At 41.9% G+C, this 15,631-nt stretch overlaps 1 protein-coding gene across 9 annotated transcripts in view; it reads left to right on the top strand.

Annotated features, from left to right (window-relative positions):
• Positions 1–15,631, top strand: part of MORC3 (MORC family CW-type zinc finger 3) — a 69,277-nt gene that overhangs the window by 22,089 nt on the left and 31,557 nt on the right. For all 9 annotated transcript variants that reach the window (XM_070071849.1, XM_070071847.1, XM_070071845.1 and 6 more), the window contains 5 exons: positions 1,354–1,501; positions 5,232–5,360; positions 5,564–5,683; positions 8,092–8,189; positions 12,698–12,802. In XM_070071849.1, the coding sequence (XP_069927950.1) occupies positions 1,354–1,501; positions 5,232–5,360; positions 5,564–5,683; positions 8,092–8,189; positions 12,698–12,802 (600 nt within the window). The remainder of the gene's footprint in view (positions 1–1,353; positions 1,502–5,231; positions 5,361–5,563; positions 5,684–8,091; positions 8,190–12,697; positions 12,803–15,631) is intronic.

Below are 15,631 nucleotides of genomic sequence, written 5' to 3'. Positions count from 1 at the left end.
AAGTTCTTGACCCGTCACTTGTTGCCTCCCAGTGTGTGCATTAGCAAGAAGATGGTTTGCAAGTGGAGTAGCTGGACTTGAGCCAGGCACTCCAGTAGAGAATGTGCGTGGTGGTGGCTTAACTACTGCACCAAACACCTACTCTATTTTCTTTTGGTCTGTCCTCCTGTAGGGTTTTTTATAATTTTTAGTTAAAAGTTTTTAAGATAATTATAGACTTACCTGCAATTGTAACAAGTAATTCTGAGATGTCATGTACCTTTTGCCTGGCCTTTCCTGATGATAACATCTTGTAAGAGCTAGAAAACAGTTTATTGATATTGACAAGTTCTTGATGTTGATACAGTCAAGATACAGGGCACTTTTCATCACTGAGAGAATTCCCCTGATGTTGCCCTTTTGTAGCCACATCTATCTTCTACCTTCTTAATCCCCGGCAATTTCTAATCTGTTCTCCAAATCTATACATTAGTCATTTTTTTAAAAGATTTATTTATTTGAAAGGCAGAGTTACAGAGAGAGGTAAAGACAGAGAGAGAGGTCTTCCATCCGCTGGTTCACTCCCCAGATGACTGCAATGGCCAGAGCTGCACTGATCTGAAGCTAGGAGCCAGGAGCTTCCTCCAGGTCTCCCACGCAGGTGCAAGTCCTTGGGCCATCTTCTACTGCTATCCTAGGCCATAGCATAGAGCTGGATCGGAAGAGGAGCAGCCGGGACTAGAACTGGTGCCCATATGGGATGCTGGCACTTCAGGCCAGGGCATTAACCTGCTGTGCCACAGAGCCAGCCCCTAAATTTATCATTTTAAGAATGTTATGTAAGTGGAATACAGTACGAAACCTTTGGGGACTGGTCTTTTTCACTCATACTTCTCTGAGGATTCATCCGGGTTCTTGTGTGCATCAGTGGTTGTTATTTGCTGAGTAGCATTGCTTTGTATGCCTGGGCCACAGTGTGTTAAAGGACATCTGGTTGTTTAGTTTTTGCCCATTCCAAAAAAAAAAAAAAAAAATAGGTGTGAACAGTCACGTGCAAGTGTTGGTACGAACACAGCCTTCATTTTTCTAAGGTAAATGGACGGAAGTGTAATTGCTCTGTCAGGGTAGTTGCAGTTTTACTGTAATGGACTGCCAGACTGTTGCCCAACATGGCTGTACCATTTATATCCCCCACCTCCCACCCCGGGAAGGTATGAATGATAACAGTTTCCTGGCATCTTCTTGAATTCTCTTTTTTCCCTCTTCTTTTGCTCGTTCCCCCTCATGCCATGTTTTGTTTGTAAGCAACCTGTAGTATTTGGTTATATTGCTGCAAAGTAAAATTTTGGTTCTATCTGAAAATTGTTTTTATAGCTACAAAAATGCAACAGAGTTTGATTTTGACAAAGACAAATATGACATCCGAATTCCTGAGGACTTAGATGAGACAACTGGGAGGAAGGGGTACAAGAAGCAAGAACGGATGGACCAGATCGCCCCCGAAAGTGACTACTCCCTGAGGGTAGGTGCTCCGCTCTGTGCAATGAGGAAACCGAGTTTGCGGTACCTGCTTACGATATGAAGGCTGCCAGTGATCTCTGAATGAAAACATCTGAGACAGAAGCCAAATCACTAAAGTTTTCATTAGCTCACTTGTTATGTTTCCTTGTTAATTGCAAGGTCCTTAGGTCTGTCAAGTGCTTGTATTTCTAGTATGCATTTGATTATTGAATTGGTAATGTTGGAACCAGTGTATCAGTATGTTGCCCATCGTAATCAATTCAGTCAGAAAACACCAAATTCAGAATCTTTAAAAAATGTTTATGATGTATCAATACATGCCTAATGTATATTAATTGTTTTTCTAAAGCAATAAATTATAGATTATAATGTTCATTAATTCAACTTTGTGATAATTATCTCTAAGAATTAACCTTAGACATAGGTTGTGTTTAAGATTAAAGAAACAAATATATCAGAAGAACAGTGTTGATATAATAAAGAATATTAAGTATCTTAGTTGCTATGATAAGATATGATGCTTTTTGCTTTTATCTTTTGGACTAAAATTACTGCAGAACCCCAGGCCCAGGCTTATTTGATGTTAGCAGGTTTGTTGTGTGACTTTTTCTAGAAGTCACAGTGGCAGGCATTTGTTGTTCCTTGGTTTTTCCTGATGTGTTCTGGGGTATGTTCTAGCTATTAAGAAAATTTTGTCCAAATATGAAACAGATCCAGAGGCAGCCAGAATAGATAGTGTGGTTTTAGCACACTACAAAGTATACTATTTTAAAATGTTTCTCATAAATTTTATAAATGACAACATATTTTGAATTCAGGAGTTAGAAAAAGGAAGAGAAGTGTTGAAACTTTAGTTTTGTGTTGAACTTTTCATTAGTGCTTTATGAGTTGATCAGTGCATTTTCTTTAGGGCTTTCTGGCAGCTTGGGAGCAGGTACGGGAGAATATATGAAGAGTCTTCATGGAAATGCATATTATGACAAAACTATGTGTGGATTTCAAAAAGTTCACATCAAAATAATTTACCTTTCAATTCCATTTCTTAAATGAACTGTGATTTCCTCTCATTTTAAAATATTTTAAAGGGCCAGTGCTGTGGCACAGTGGGTTAACGTCCTGGCCTGAAGCGCCAGAACCCATATGGGTGCCAGTTCGAGACCCGGCCGCTCCACTTCTGATCCAGCTCTCTGCTGTGGCCTGGGAAAGCAGTAGAAGATGGCCCAAGTCCTTGGGCCCTGCACCCACATGTGAGACCTGGAAGAAGCTCCTGGCTCCTGGCTTCAGAGTGGCCCAGCTCTGGCCGTTGTGGCCATTTGGGGAGTGAACCATCAAATGGAAGACCTCTCTTTCTCCCTCTCTCTGCCTCTCCTCTCTGTGTAACTCTGACTTTCAAATAAATAAATAAATCTTTTAAAAAATATTTTAAAGTACAGAGTTTAGTAAACTTTCTAAAGTAGCTCAACGTTCATACATTAAGAATTGAAGACATAGAAGTATCTTGATGAGCACTGATTGTTACAGCGCAGTTTTGAAAAATACATTATGTTTGTCTACTGGGCTTTGATATTGGTGCATTATATAGAATTCTTTTTATTTATTTATTTTAAAAAAATTTATTGATTTTCTTTGAAAGGCAGAGGCAGAGAGAGAGGTCTTCTGTCTACTGGTTTACTCCCCAAAGGCCACAATAGCCAGAGCTGGGCTGATCTGAAGTCAGGAGCTTCTTCCTGGTCTCCTACGTGGGTGCAGGGAACCAAGCACTTGGGCCATCTTCTGCTTTCCCAGGTCATATCAGAGAGCTGGATCAGAAGAGGAGCAGCCAGGACTCAAACCAGCACCCTTATGGGATGCTGGCATTACAGGCAGTGCTTTACCTGCTGTGCCACAGCGCTGGCCCCCTTATGTAGAATTCTTTTTTCCTATTCAAATGTATATATTACTCACTAATTTTATTAAATCTTGCTGATTATTATTTTTTTAAAATATTTTATTTATTATTTATTTGAATGGTAGAGCTATAGAGGGAGAGACAGAGAGAAAGGTCTTCCATCTGCTAGTTCATTCCCCAAATGGCCACAATGGCCAGAGTTGGGCCGATCCAAAGCCAGGAGACGAGCTTCTTCCAGGCCTTCCTCTTGGTTGCAGGGGCCTAAGATCTTGGCCTGTCTTCTACTGCTTTCCCAGGCCGTAGCAGAGAGCTGGATTGAAAGGGGAGTAGCCAAGACAGAACCAGTGCCCGTATGGAATGCCGGCATTGCAGGCAAAGGCTTGGCATACTGTGCCATAGCGCCGGTCCCTTGCTCATGATTTTTTGCTAAAAAACATTAATTTTGCTTTTTGAATCGTGATAGAAAGGAAGCTAGCTTTGTGGTACAGCAGGTTGAGCCACCACCTACAATGCTGGCATTCCATATGAGTGCCGGTTCGAGTCCTGGCTGCTCTACTTCCAATCCAGCTCCGTGCTAATGCACATGGGAAAGCAGTGGAAGATGGCTCAAGTGCTTGGGCCACTGCACCTGTGTGGGAGTCCAGGAAGGAGTTCCAGGCGGCTGGCTTCAGCCTGGCCCAGGCCCTCCCACCTCACTTCCTCCTGTCTCTGTGTTTCTTCCTCTCTCTCTGTAAATCTGCCTTTCAAATAAAGATAATGAATAAATAAATTCTGATAGCAACATATGTACTTGACAGAAAAAGTCCCTTTGTCTGTATGTGTGTGTATACACACATTTTTTTTTTAAATTAAAATGAGATCATACCATACTTTTTTTAAAAAAATTTTATTTAGGGGGAAGCCATTGTAATCCATTAACTGTACTTTGGAAATTTATATTTACTAAATAAAAAAAATTTAATCACCAAAGTGAAAAAAAATTATTTATTTAAAAGGCAAAGTTACAGAGAGAGGAAGGGAGACAGATATTCCATCTGCTGGTTCATTCCCCAAATGGCTGCAATGGCTGGGGATTGGCCAGGCCAAAGCCAGGAACCTGGAGCTATGTCTGAGTCTCTCATGTGGGTGCAAGGGCTCAAGCACTTGGGCCATCTTCCCCTGCTTTCCCAGGCACATTAACAGGGAGCTGGATTGGAAGTGGCATAGCTGGGACTTGAACCGGAACCCATGTGAGATGCTGGTATTGCATATAGCCACAACCACCCTCAATACATGCATTTTTTTTTAAGGTTTTACTTATTTATTTGAGAGGTAGAATTATAGGTAGTGAGAAAGAGAGACAGAGAGAAAGGTCTTCCATCTGCTGCTTCACTCCCCTAATGACTGCAGTGGTTGGAGATGGGCTGCTCCGAGGCCAGGAGCCAGGAGCTTCTTCCAGGACTCCCACGTGGGTGGAGGGGCCCACGTGCTTATGCCTTCTTCCTCTGCTGTCCAATCCAGAGCTGGATTGGAAGAGGAGCAGCCGGGACTAGCACTGGCCATCATACATATGCGGTTTTTATCACTTTTTTCTCTCAGTGATAATGTCTGCGTTTTTATAGATCAGTAGATTGTTTCTGCAAATCATTTCTACTGATGACAGTATATGAAGTTGATTTTTGATGAAAAATAAATCAGAATAACTATTACAGCTTTATATAGTCTAAAATGTTTCACTGAAAAGTTGAAGTTCTTTTATTAAGGCAAGATAATGATCTTCTGTTTAGGTGCACATCTGGGTGGTGGTGAGCAATCTGTAGATAATTAATTAGCAAGGACAGATGTTGTTATGTTTTTTCTGCAGGCTTACTGCAGTATCTTGTATCTAAAGCCAAGAATGCAGATCATCTTACGTGGACAGAAAGTGAAGACGCAGCTCGTTTCGAAGAGTCTTGCCTACATCGAACGTGATGTTTACCGGCCCAAATTTTTAGTATCCTTTTTCCTCTGTGCGGTGCCATGTGTAGGTGTATGTCAGTCAGGCATGTTCCGCTTTGCCCTGTCCCCTTTTCTCCTGATACAGTCTACCCCCTCTCAGCTTTGCCCTTCTTTATGGACTTTTGGACTTATTGACATAGAAAGGTTGATTTGAAGGGAGTGAGATATTGTGTTCATACTTTTCCTTAACATTTTGAGACTAAAACAGTGAGAATTACTTTTGGATTCAACTGCAGAAATAAAGATCATTATGGAATAATGATGTACCACAGAAATAGACTCATCAAAGCTTATGAAAAAGTTGGATGTCAGTTGAGGGTAAGCTTTATATTTGAGAAAAAATTCATATTTTTTTTACAAAAGTTAGAATAATGTTATTGGTTCATGGAAAATAATTTTACTGTGTTTTCTGTCTATAACTTTAAAATGTTAGTCTTTTAAGTTAACGTTAGTGTGGCATTTGAACTTTTATACTAATTTTTCTCATCTGATCTTGACTGATCTTACGAGGGGAGCAGGATATTTTTATCTTAATCCCCATTTCATTTAAGGAAGGAGCCTGTAGCGGTGAGTATGGAAATGAAGCAGGGCTCTTCGACTGCGTCTGGATCGTTTCACACTGACATGGAACGGGATTGCGTTAGTGCTGACTTGAGCGACCTGAAAACAGTATTTGTGTGTATCAGAACTGACCTGCATAACTTCCACTGTGGTGGAATTCACTTTAGGATGATGAACATGGCCCGCCAAGGCAATCTGTCTCCATCCTCTACTTTGCAGAGAGAGGCCTTTTCAGAGAGTGATTTTTTTAAGAAATTCAGAATTATGAAAGTCAGCTTTGTTAAAAAGTTTTAAGGCTAGATCTATTTTTATATTTTAGTTCTTTGGTTTTCTATTTCTATTTTCCACTTGTGTTTCATTTTAAATTCTTTTTAGAATGATGTGGTCTCTACAGACTGGATTTACTGTGAATACCATCCAACAGATGTTGTCACTGCTTCACATCTGTTACATGGCATGAGCCCAGAGTATAGCATTTTTGTGCAAGTAAATGAACTTTGCTAGCCTCTTCATTGCAACCACTAATTTTGATCAGAAATTAAATTAAATCTATCAGCATGCTATATGATACCAGTGACATTTATTCAAAATATTAATATTCATTTATAGTTAAAATACTAATTTCTGCCAGGAACATCTATAATATGCTATTAAAAATCAAATTTCATTGATAATTTGAAATGCGTGATTGGTAATGGGCCTTATTTCTCTAGAGCTTTTACAGTCAGAAGAAACAGTGTTTCTGCTACGTAACATAAATGATTTTTTCCCTTTTATCATTTACGAATCTGATGTAGATGAGACATATAGACCATTTTTCCAACCCAGTTAAATATGTGTGTTAGTCTTGACCTTGTAAAAGGCTGTTAAAGCTGACAGTGCTTATTTTTACAAGCATTGATGATGGAATAGCATTCTGTGGATTCAGTAATCATTTTATTAAGTAAATACCAGGCAGTATGATTTACCCTACTCTATGTTCAGCATACGAAGATGGTAGCATTCAGAGCTCAGTTTGGTGAGGGGGCTGTGGAGTATCCTTGGAGTGGCTGAAGGGGCTTCTTGTAGAAAGTGGTGGTTGAGATGTCTCAGTTAACCTCACTTTGTTAGAAACTGTGGTCGGGCTTTCCAGGCAGTGCGGACATCTGCAAACATAAAGGAAGTCAATTTGCTGTGGCCAGACCATGTTGTTAGTGGAGAGCAGAGGGCAGGGGCGGAATGGAAGATGAGGCTGAAAGTATAGCCCGATGAACACAGACTGAGGAGGTCTTGATTCTGCTGTGGTTTTCAGGTTGTGAGATGAGGAACCGCAGATGGGCAGGATGCAGATCAGATCTGCTTTTTCAGCCTGCGGTTAGAGCTGTGCAGTCCTGAACAGAATCACACTTGTTAATCATGTGTCAATAATCAGAATATCACTCGTGCTTCCAGTTCAGTGTTTTCACTACCAGGACAGCTGGGCTTGTAGCTTGGGTGAACGGTTTCAGCTTTTGTCTGGCAAACTTATGGACTATTATGTCTCAGCTTTAGTAGGGGCTGCAGATGTTGAAATAAATTCTTCATGATGGCTGCTCTTTAAGAAATTGTACCCTAGTATAGGTCCTTTTCCCCTCGTCTAAATGCACCCTTGTAAGGGAAAGCGATTTTGGATGAGGCACTAATATATTTAGATTAACTCCCAGAAAAATCACCTCCCAGAAAGTGTTGTTTTCAGTCTAAATTTTGTGAGAATCAAATGAAATAAAAATACAGGAAAATAAATTATACAAATTATAGTCTTTAAGAGTCATTTCCTGGGTGCCGGCGCTGTGGCTCACTTGGTTAATCCTCCGCCTGCGGCACCAGCATCCCCTATGGACGCTGGGTTCTAGTCCTGGCTCTTCCTCTTCCAGTCCAGTTCTCTGCTGTGGCCCGGGAAGGCAGTGGAGGATGGCCCAAGTGCTTGGGCCCGGGCCCGTGCACCTGGCTCCTGGCTTCGGATCAGTGCAGTTCCAGCCATAGCAGCCATTTGAGGGGTGAACCAATGGAAGGAAGACCTTTCTCTCTGTCTCTCTCTCTCTCTCACACTGTCTGTAACTCTGTCAAAAAAAAAAAAAAAAATTGTTTCCTTGAGTGTCATGCCTTATGCTGAAATGCTGATTTATTTATTTATTTTTAAATTTCAGGCAAACAACATGGGTGTTGGAGTAGTTGGAATTATAGAGTGTAATTTCCTTAAGCCAACTCACAATAAACAAGATTTCGATTACACCAATGAGTACAGGTATGTGCCAGTGAGTACAGGTATTGATTGAGACTTGTAGGAAATGGATTAGCAAAGCCAAAAAAAAAAAAAGCAGGAATTTGCTTCATTTTTGTGAATCTCAGAAGAACCTGATCAGTAAAAATGGTAAAATATACTACTTCTGATGAACTAGATTCACTTCTGGGAAGGGGAAAAGATGGTTAAAAGTTGTTTTCTGTGTAAACCCGTCATGCACTCATTATTTAAATGTCAGAGTTTTAGAGAGGGAGAGACATTGATATTCAGTCTGCTGGTTCACTCCCCAGATGGTCTAAACTGCCAGGGCTGGACCAGGCTGGAGCCAGGAGCCAGGAGCTTCATTTGGGTCTCTGTGGGTAGCAGGGGCCCAAACGTTTGGGCCATCTTCTCCTTTTCCCAGGCCATTAGCAGGGAGCATGATGGGAAGTGGAGCAGTCTGGATACAAACCTGTGCCCATTTGAGCAATGCCAGCTTTACCCGCTATATCACAGCGCTGGCCCCACAAACTCTTTTAAAGGCCTTATGAGGCCACATAACCTTGCAAATAGTAAGTATATTACAAGAAAAAAATTTTGTCAATTTTTCATAAAAATCTCAATTAAAATAATAGTAAATATCCAGTGACACGTACAAAGGAAACTAGCATTAGAGCCAAGTAGGCTGTAGTTCAAGATAACATAAGCGTTTTTAGTGTTCAAAAATCAATGTGGTTCATCACATTGATGCTAATAAACACAAAATTCTTGTGGTTTTCTTCACTGATACAGAAAAAAAGCACTTGATCAATTTCCATACCCGTTTGTGATCTAAAAAAAGAAAGATGAAAATCTTGAAACAGTATTTACAAGAAGTTATTAGCAAGCATCATTTTTTTGGTTAAGATTTATTTATTTATTTTTCAATTGAAAAGAGAGGGACAGAAAGAGTGATCTCCCATCTGCTGATTAACTCCCCAAGTGGCCACAAATGGCTGGAACTGGGCCAGTCTGAAGCCGGGAGCCTGGAGCTTCTTCTGGGTCTCCCATGCGGGTATAGTAGCCGAGGGACTTGGGCCATTTTCTACTGCTTTCCCAGGCCATAGCAGTGAGCTGGATCGGAAGTGGAGCAGCCGGGACTCGAACCAGCATCCATATGGGATGCTGGCACTGCAGGTGACGGCTTTACCTGTAATGCCACAGCGCTGCCATAGTGGGTTAGGCCAATGCCCGCAGTGCTGGCATCCCATATGGGCGCCAGTTCAAGTCCCGGCTGCCCCACTTCCGATCCAGCTCTCTGCTATGGCCTGGGGAAGCAGTGGAGGTTGTACAAGTGCTTTGGCTCCTGCACCCACATGGGAGACCTGGAATAAGCTCCTGGTTCTTGGCTTCAGCCTGGCTTAGTTCCAGCTATTGCAGTCTTTTGGGGAGCAAGCCAGTGGATGGATGATCTCTCTCTGTCTCTCCATTACTCTGAGTTTCAAATAAATCTTTAAAAATTTTTATTTATTTGAAAGGCAGAGTGATTAGGTGGTGGGAGAGGACAGAAAAAGATCCTCTGGTTCACTCTACAAATGGCCACACTAGCTGGGACTGGGCCAGATAGAAGTCAGGAGCTAGGAATTTCATCTGAGTCTACTTCATGGGTGGCTGAGGCCCAGTGATGACCCGTCCTCTGCTGCTTTTCCAGGTACATTAGCAGCAAGCTGGATCAGATAATGGAACAGCTGGGGCTTGAATCACACTCCAATAAGGGTTGCTGGTGTATTGGAAGCTGCTGCTTAATTTGCTGAACCACAGTGCTGTCCCCAGTTCATGCTTTTAATATATACGATTTGTTTTTTAAGATTTATTTTATTTGTTTGAAAGGCGGAGTTATAGAAAGAGCAAAAGACAGTTCTTCCTGTCTGCTGGTTCGATCCCCAGATGGCTGCAACCCACCAAGGCTGGGCCAAACCAAATCCTGGATTTCTTCCAGGTCTCCCACATTTCTTGGGGGAGCCCAAGTATTGGGGCCATCTTCGGCTGCTGTCCCAAGCACATTAGCAGGGAGCTAGTTCAGAGGTGAAGCAGCCAGGATATTAACTGATGCCCTCATGGGATGGTGGCATCACAAGCAATGGCTTAACCCCTTTGCCACAACCTTGGCCCCCATATCATTAATTTTTTATACATAAAGTTACCTGATTATCTCAAAGGTTACAGTAGTAGTATGAAAATGATCATCCTTTCAAAAATGCTAAATCAGTTGAGTATATGTGAGTAAAATGGACCTAAATTCCTGCCTGTGGGGTAAAAATCAACCTGAGATGTCTTTTCATCCTAAATGAAAACTGAAAAGGAAAAACTAAGTGAGTTTTTAAGGCAGGCTGTAAAAATTTTGATCATGATGGGCGAAAATGGAAAAATCCACATGGAAAGGGCATGGCAAATGTTGGCAAGATAATGCGGTTGGCACGCTTTCACATCGCAGGTTGGTGCAGAAATTGTTGCACATTTTTGGGAACTATATTAGATTGTTGAGTAAGGCTGAACGTCAGTGCACACCCTTGACCTTGCAGTTCCTGCTTGCGGGCGTGGTCTCAAGAGCAGTGTGTATGTTCTCCTTCATTAAGGACAGAGGTTTGAGAAAAGAGATGCAGTGAAGCAAAAAGTGATATGAAGGGAAAGAAAATTTAGGAGGGAAGATTTGTTCTCATTTGGACATTTATATATGATATGATAGTGGGTATTCCTGGGGAAGAAAACTACAGTAAGCAGGAGGAGGGTAGGAGTTTGACCTCAAGGTTAAGGCACTGGTTAAGATGCCTGTGTCACATATCAGAGTACTTGATTTGATACTATTCTGGCTTCTAGCTCCAGTTTCTTGCAAATGCAATGCAGACCCTGGGTGGCAGTGGTGATGGCTCCACTGAATTGGCTTGAGTTCCCAGCTCCTGGCTTTGACCTCAGTCTAGCCCTGGCTGTTGGCTCAATCAGTTAATCAGTGTGTTCCCTCCCCCATTGTGGCTGTTGCTCTGTGTCTTTATACCTCCCAAATAACAATTTAAAAATAAAAAGTATACAGTAGGAAAAGTAGAGATAAATTACAATAGTCATGTCTAATAGTAATCTGCCAGAGTATAAAATGTGAAAATCTTGCTTTTTGAAAGCTTTATTTTAAATGCAGAGGTTATACTGCCTGAATCTTGTATTCTATGCACATGGTTTCATTTTTACTTCACTTGAAAGACAGAGAGAGCTTCCATCTGCTGGTTCACTCTCCAGATACATACATCCCGGCTGGGCCAGGCCAAAGCCAGTGGCCCAGAATGCAATGTAGGTCTTCTACGTGATGGCAGAGGCCCCAGTACTTGAGCCTCCTCGGATATGCATTAGCAGGAAGCCAGATTGGAAGCAGAGCCAGAGCTTGAACCTAGGCGTTCCAATATGGGATGCCGTTGTCCCAAGTGACATCCTAACCACTGAACCAAATGCTCACCCCAGAGAGTGGAAGTCTTGGCTGGCATTGTGGTGCATGGGTTAGCTACACTAGCATCACATGTAAGTGCTGGTCTGAGTCTCTGCTGCTCCGCTTCTGATCTAGCTTCCTTCTGTGGCACCTTGGGATGGCAGCAGATAATGGCCCAGTTGCTTGGACCTGAGCACCCACATGAGAAACAAACATGAAGCTCTGGGCCTTTGACTTTGGCCTGACCCAGTCCTAGTTTTTTGGGCCATTTAAGGAGTGATCTAGCAGATAGAAAATTTCTGTCAGCTGGCGCCGTGGCTCAATGGGCTAATCCTCTGCCTGCAGCGCCAGTACACCGGGTTCTAGTCCCGGTCAGGGCGCCGGATTCTGTCCTGGTTGCCCCTCTTCCAGGCCAGCTCTCTGCTGTGGCCAGAGAGTGCAGTGGAGGATGGCCCAAGTGCTTGGGCCCTGCACCCCATGGGAGACCAGGAGAAGCACCTGGCTCCTGGCTTCGGATCAGTGTGATGCACCGGCTGCAGCGTGCTGGCCGCGGCGGCCATTGGAGGGTGAACCAATGGCAAAAGGAAGACCTTTCTCTCTGTCTCTCTCACTGTCCACTCTGCCTGTCAAAAAAATTTAAAAAATAGAAGTTTTTTTAATTTTATTTTTGTCACTCTGCCTGTCCAAAAAAAAAAAGAAAAAGAAGTGGTCAATGTCTTAATTGTGGGACAGTGTATCTGTTTGAAGCATACCTGTTGATACTGTGTTTACTTCTATACCCCAGAAGTTTGAGCTGTAATTTGATTTGAAGGTTGTAAGCTTATTGGTTTTGGTGTTGAAATGTAGAAGGCTGCTGGTTCTCCCTGTAATTGCTCTATAACGTGGTTTCTTAACACCACCCAGCACAGAACGGTCCTTGTAGATAATTGGCATTCCTTGAAATAATCTGTTCACAAGCTGATGATTCTTTTCATTACAGTGTCCACGTGGTTATTTCTAGATTGTTTATGTTTTCCCTTTTGTTTGAATGGATTTTACTTTGTATCATACTTGAATTGATTTTATAATTTGCTTCTTTAAGGCTTACAATAGCAGCACTGGGAGAAAAACTGAATGATTACTGGAATGAAATGAAAGTGAAGAAAAATGCAGAGTATCCTCTAAATTTGCCAGTTGAAGATATACAGTAAGTGTATTAAAAAAAAAAACCCAACTCACTGATACCAAGATGTGGCATTTGTACAATATTGAACAAACTTAGAATTCTAACTTTTCACAGTAAGACATTCTGCAACATTAGTCAGCACAGCACAAGACAGATGAATGGAAATACACATGAGTACCTGTACACATTCATGAAACAGTATTTACCCATTTGTCTGATACATGTTGATACCCTTTCATTTGAAAACCGCTAATCTTGACCCATAAAGTTAATATTACAGCCCACTAATGGATTATGTCTCATAATTTGAAAAACACTGAGTGTAATTATTAGAATCACAGTCTAAAGCCAAACTTCAGTTTGAATTCTTGCTCTGCTGATTAAGTAGCTATGACATTGAGCCTTCTACTTGGCTTCCTGTAAGCTTCCATTTTCTCATGATAAAGTTGGAATATTAGAGACACTTAACACCTAGACTTGTGAGAATTAAGCAGTCTGATGCTGGGCAAATACTTAGTGACACATGTAGTACACTGACATCCTGTAAATGAATGAGTGAGCAAATCCATGTGTACTTATACGGAAAGTATCCAAGACAGATAATGAAAAACAAGAAAGGAGGAAGTTCAGTGCATAAATGTTTCACTGCATTTTTTAAAAAAGATTTATTTATTTGAAAGGCAAAATGATAGAGAAAGAGATCTTCCGTCTGCTGGTGTGCTCCCCACATGTCCACAACAGCTGGAACTGTGTCACGCTAAAGCTACGTGGCAGAAATTCCATCTGGGTCTCCCATGTTGATGACAGGAATCCAAGTACTTGGGCCATCATCCACTACTTTCCCAGATGGATTAACAGGGAACTCAGTGGAAACAGAGCAGCTAACTTGTGAACCAACACTTGGATATGGGATGTCTGCACCTTAACTACTGTCACACACACAGTGCTTATCCTATCCATTCTTTTGTTTTAAGCTAGTTTATTTTTAACGTAGGGTGACAGAAAGAGAGAGAAATCTTCCGTCCACTGGTTCACGCTTCAAATGCCTACAATAGCCGGGACTGCACCAGGATGAAACCAGGAGCCAAGAACTCCGTCTAGGCTCCCACATGGGTGGCAGAGGCTCAAACACTTGATGCATCCTGGGATGTGTATTAGAAGGAAGCTAGATTAGAGGTGGAGATGGGGGCCAGCGCTGTGGCATAGCAGGTAAAGCCGCCACCTGCAGAGCCAGCATCCCATATGGGTATCAATTCGAGTCCCGGCTGCTCCTCTACTGATTCAGCTCTCTGCTGTGGCCTGGGAAAGCAGTAGAAGATGGCCCTGCACCCATGTGGGAGACATGGAAGAAGACCTTGGCTCCTGGCTCGGGATCCGCATAGCTCCAGGTGTTGCAGCCAATTGGGGAGTGAACCAGTGGATGGAAGACCTCTCTCTCTCTCTCTCTCTCTCTCTCTCTCTCTCTCTCTCTCTCTCCCCCTCCCCCTCTCCCTCTCCCTCTCCCTCTCCCTCTCCCTCTCCCTCTCCCTCTCCCTCTCCTCTCTCTGTGTAGCTCTGACTTTCAAGTAAATAAATAAATAAATAAATAAATATTAAAAAAAAAAAAAAAAGGAAGGGGAGATGGTGGGAAAGCAGTGGAGGTTGGCACAGCTCTGGCCATTGTGTCCATTTGGGGAGAGACCCAGCAGGACTCCATCTTTTGCAATCTAGTATGGTATGTCGAGTCCCAATCAGTGACTATGCTGCCCACTTCTTACTGTGTGTTTGTGTTTTTACAAGTATCCCTATATAAAGCTGTAAGTTTCTGCTAGGATTTAAAAAATTAGTTGTCATAATCTGAAATAAGGGGTTGACTTTATCAATTTCAGAATTGTTTTGAAGTTTTACATAAATGTAAGTAAGTGTGTAAAACCAGATTTTTAAATTTTTTATAACCAGATTTAAAAGGTATTGGGGTAGGTGTTGAGTAAGCCGCTTCTTTGACATCCACGTCCCATATTGGAGTACCCGAGTTCGAGTTTGGCTCAGCTGTGCACTCCAGCTTCCATTCCAGCTTTTCCATTCCAGCTGATGTGTACCTTAGGAAGTAGTAGGTGATGGCTCAAGTACTCGAGTCCTTGCAACCCATGTTGGACACCAGGTGTGACGTCACAGATTCTTGCCCTGGCCAGGCCTAGCCCTGCTGTTGGAGGAATTAGGGGAGTGAAGCAGTGGATGAAGGATTTTTGTTTCTGTTTCTGCCTTTCAAATAAGTGAAAATACATTTAAACAGAGCAAGAATAAGGTAAAATAATCAAATCTAAAACTAATATAATTAAGTTCTTTTTAAAAATTTTTATTTATTTTAATTTTTTTAATTTCTTAAGTGTAATGTTTTCAACTTGTTCTGAGGGGTTGTTATGTGCTATAATAAAGTGTATTGTACATTTGACATTGCAGTTGGTAACTTAATATAAATTTCAAGCCAATGCATTTGGAAACATTTTTAACTTTTTATTATCATAAATAAAATTTAACAGTATGCTGTTAAGTGAGATATTTAAATCACTTTGCTCAAATTGGCCTACAAACTTTAATCTCTAGAAGATATCCAAAGTTTTTTTTTTTTTTTTTTTTAGATTTATTTTTATTTATTTGAAAGGCAAAGTTATGGAGAGGCAGAGAGAGAGAGAGAGAGAGGGGGGCCTTCCATCTGCTGGTTTACTACCCAGGTGGCCTCAATGTCCAGAGCTGTGCCCATCTGTAGTCAGGAGCCAGGAGCTTCCTCTGAGTCTCCCATGCTGGTTCAGGGGCTCAAGGTCTTGGGCCGTCCTCCACTGCTTTCCCAGGCCATAGCAGAGAGTTGGATGG

This window comes from Oryctolagus cuniculus, chromosome 4, assembly GCF_964237555.1.
Source record: "Oryctolagus cuniculus chromosome 4, mOryCun1.1, whole genome shotgun sequence".
NCBI classification, from domain to species: Eukaryota; Metazoa; Chordata; class Mammalia; order Lagomorpha; family Leporidae; genus Oryctolagus; species Oryctolagus cuniculus.
This window is presented reverse-complemented; position numbering and strand designations above follow the sequence as displayed.